Source organism: Miscanthus floridulus, chromosome 5 (genome assembly GCF_019320115.1).
Source record: "Miscanthus floridulus cultivar M001 chromosome 5, ASM1932011v1, whole genome shotgun sequence".
Classification (NCBI taxonomy): domain Eukaryota; kingdom Viridiplantae; phylum Streptophyta; class Magnoliopsida; order Poales; family Poaceae; genus Miscanthus; species Miscanthus floridulus.
Window position 1 is genome coordinate 37,013,512 of NC_089584.1, and position 2,588 is coordinate 37,016,099.

The 2,588-nt window shown below is 48.6% G+C and overlaps 1 protein-coding gene across 1 annotated transcript; it reads left to right on the forward strand.

Annotated features, from left to right (window-relative positions):
• Positions 1-336: 336 nt before the first annotated feature.
• LOC136455625 (uncharacterized) lies at positions 337-2,130 on the forward strand. Its single transcript, XM_066455563.1, has 2 exons — positions 337-1,498; positions 2,105-2,130. Exons 1-2 carry the CDS (start codon positions 337-339, stop codon positions 2,128-2,130), a joined length of 1,188 nt encoding a protein of 395 aa, XP_066311660.1.
• Positions 2,131-2,588: the final 458 nt, after the last annotated feature.

A 2,588-nucleotide genomic window follows, 5' to 3' on the forward strand; every position in this document is an offset into this window, starting at 1 on the left:
TGCCGCCTCCATGGTATATTTGTTTAAGATTTGTTACTCTTATTAGTGACTCTGCTCATCCATCAGCCCTTGCTACCCTGGCGAGAGCTCGCATCACCTTCACACCAACCAACCACCATCACAGGGCCCGCAAGCCTCCCTCTAAGCCGTGCGGACCCTGATCATAACCCTAAAACCATATGTGTCTAGATAGTTGCCAAAGTCAAGAAATTTGGCAGATTTCTTAACTGTTAAGGCATGTTTTTTCTGTATTTATTAAAATTCTTTTTTGATAGGTCAAGTGATTCAAAAAGTTCAATCCTAGTCTTGTGGACCCCACAAGATAGCCCCCGATCCATGGAGAAACTGCCCCCTGGTTTCCTCTCTCTCGGAAGCGGAAGCGGAAGCGCGGAATTCAGCTTCCCCGACCTGCTAGGTACCCAGCGCACGCCGCCGCGGCTGCCGGACGAGATCGTCGAGGAGATCTTGCTCTGCATCCCTCCTGACGACCATGAGCATCTCCTCTGTGTCGCTCTCGTCTGCAAGCACTGGGCCCGCCTCCTCGCTAGTCGTGGCTTCCGCCGCCGATACCGCCAGCGCCACCGGACGCCACTGCTGCTGGGGTTCCTCGGCAACCTCATCGACACCGGCGGGTACGCACGCTTCATCCCCACGCACGCGTTCCGGCCGGTCCGCCCCGACCGCCACGACTACCGCGCACACGACGCCCGCCACGGCCGTGTCCTCCTCAACAGAATCGCTCGATGCGGCGACGTGTTCCAGGGAGTGGAGGCCGCTCTCATCGTTTGGGACCCTATCACCGATGAGCAGTGGCCCCTGCCACCTCTGCTGCGGGACCAGCCGGTGCGCAACTGGACCGCCGCGGTGCTTTGCGCCACCGCCGGCCTTGGCACCTGCGACCACCTAGGTTGCCGCCCGGGGGACTTCCACGTCGTCTTTGTTGGCATCGACGACAAGGAGATGTTTGCCAGCGTCTACTCATCAGATTCTGCCACATGGAGTGAAGCGACCTCTGCGAACCTTCCTTATGATTATCTCCATGAGGCGGTGCTCCCTGCTCTAGCAGGGAATGCACTCTACTTTGTCTTTCGGATGGGAATGGCAATGCTCAAGTACGATCTGGACACGAGGGTGATGTCTGTGATGCACGTACCGATGAGTTGGTATCCTCGCCGCGTTGTGCCCATGGCGATGGATGATGGCGGCCTAGGGCTCGCGGAAGTGGACATGGAGTCTAATCTCATACTCTGGTCAATGGAGGTTAGTGCTGATGGAAATGTGGAACAATGGGTAGTGAGTAGACACATTGAGCTCAGGACGCTGCTCCCTGCTCATGCCCTTGCGTTCTGTGTGGTTGCCGTTGCGGATGCCGTGGGTGTCATCTTCGTGTATACGGTTGATGGGGTCTACACTTTTGATCTGAACTCTGGGCAGGTCACCAAGGTTTTAAGCTATGGTTTCTATGACATTATCCCCTTTGTGAGCTTCTATACTCCAGGTACGATCACATGAGGTCCTACTTATAACATTATATTAGCCTTTAATTTTGCAGTGTTGCTCCGTTGTGATTTTTCCCGATAAAGGCTGGATTTATAGGGGCACACCAGAATATTTTTGTTTGATTTCTGTGTGCTCTAGAACAATCACTTCATAAAACTGTATTCTCCATTTATCCTGGCCCAATGCCATATAAAACTGTGATACACATATAGTCATATTTCCTTTTATGGCCACTGTTGGAATTAATATGCTAGACATGTGCAGTAGGAATTTCTTGGTCTGGTGTTGCTGTTCTGGACATATGGCTTGAATACATATCTTAATTTGGGCTGGGCCAGGAAGGTGCTCAAAAGGCCATTACCCTGCATATATGATCTAGCATTTTACGCTTCAGTAGCTACGATACGTCACATTGTTAGTTAACAACAGTATGGAAGCAACGATATATGTTGTTTTCTGGAATTTCAAGTTTATCATCTTTTAATATGAATAAGTGCGGGTTTCAAATAGTGCTAGGACTAGGATAGGAAAAATGTTTAATAAGGGGAATTGATTTCTCAGCCTGCTGACATTTTTTTTTTTTGAATTTTTTGTATTTCTGCAGTATTACGAGCGGCCTTAGACAGGTGAGGAACGGAGTGCGGGTGCTTCAAGTAGTGCTCTTGGCAGAAATAAGGTGCTCACCGGAGGGTTTCTTGGCAATGGGAAAGTTGGTGGAAATGATAAATAGTATGAGCCTTATAGTGGACAAGGTCATTGAACAATATTGAGATATATACAGATATAATCAGGAGTAGCAAGACATATATAGACTGTGTCGTCTTAATTAGTTTCAGCTCGTGAGAGACTGCATATCAAATTCTGTTTCAGTTTTAATGATCTGGTCGTGGTCTACTGCTCTGTCACTGCTAGTGAACTTATCTTGCTTTCTGTTTCTAAGCCTTCGTTTCTGCTTGCTGTGTAATTGTGCTGGAGAGTGATGCTAATTTGCTGGCCATACAAATTTTAACTAATGCACTTTTTAGCACTTGCACCACATTGAATTTATTTTATCGCTCTCTGTTTGGTTACCACTTACTTCCTCCGTT

What these genes read in the sequence shown, in the direction of transcription:
- LOC136455625 (XM_066455563.1), top strand. Translation starts at nt 337, where the DNA reads ATGGAGAAACTGCCCCCTGGTTTCCTCTCTCTCGGAAGCGGAAGCGGA. An exon ending in TGTGAGCTTCTATACTCCAG is followed by an intron (nt 1,499 to 2,104) that starts GTACGATCACAT and finishes GTATTTCTGCAG; the next exon opens with TATTACGAGCGGCCTTAGAC.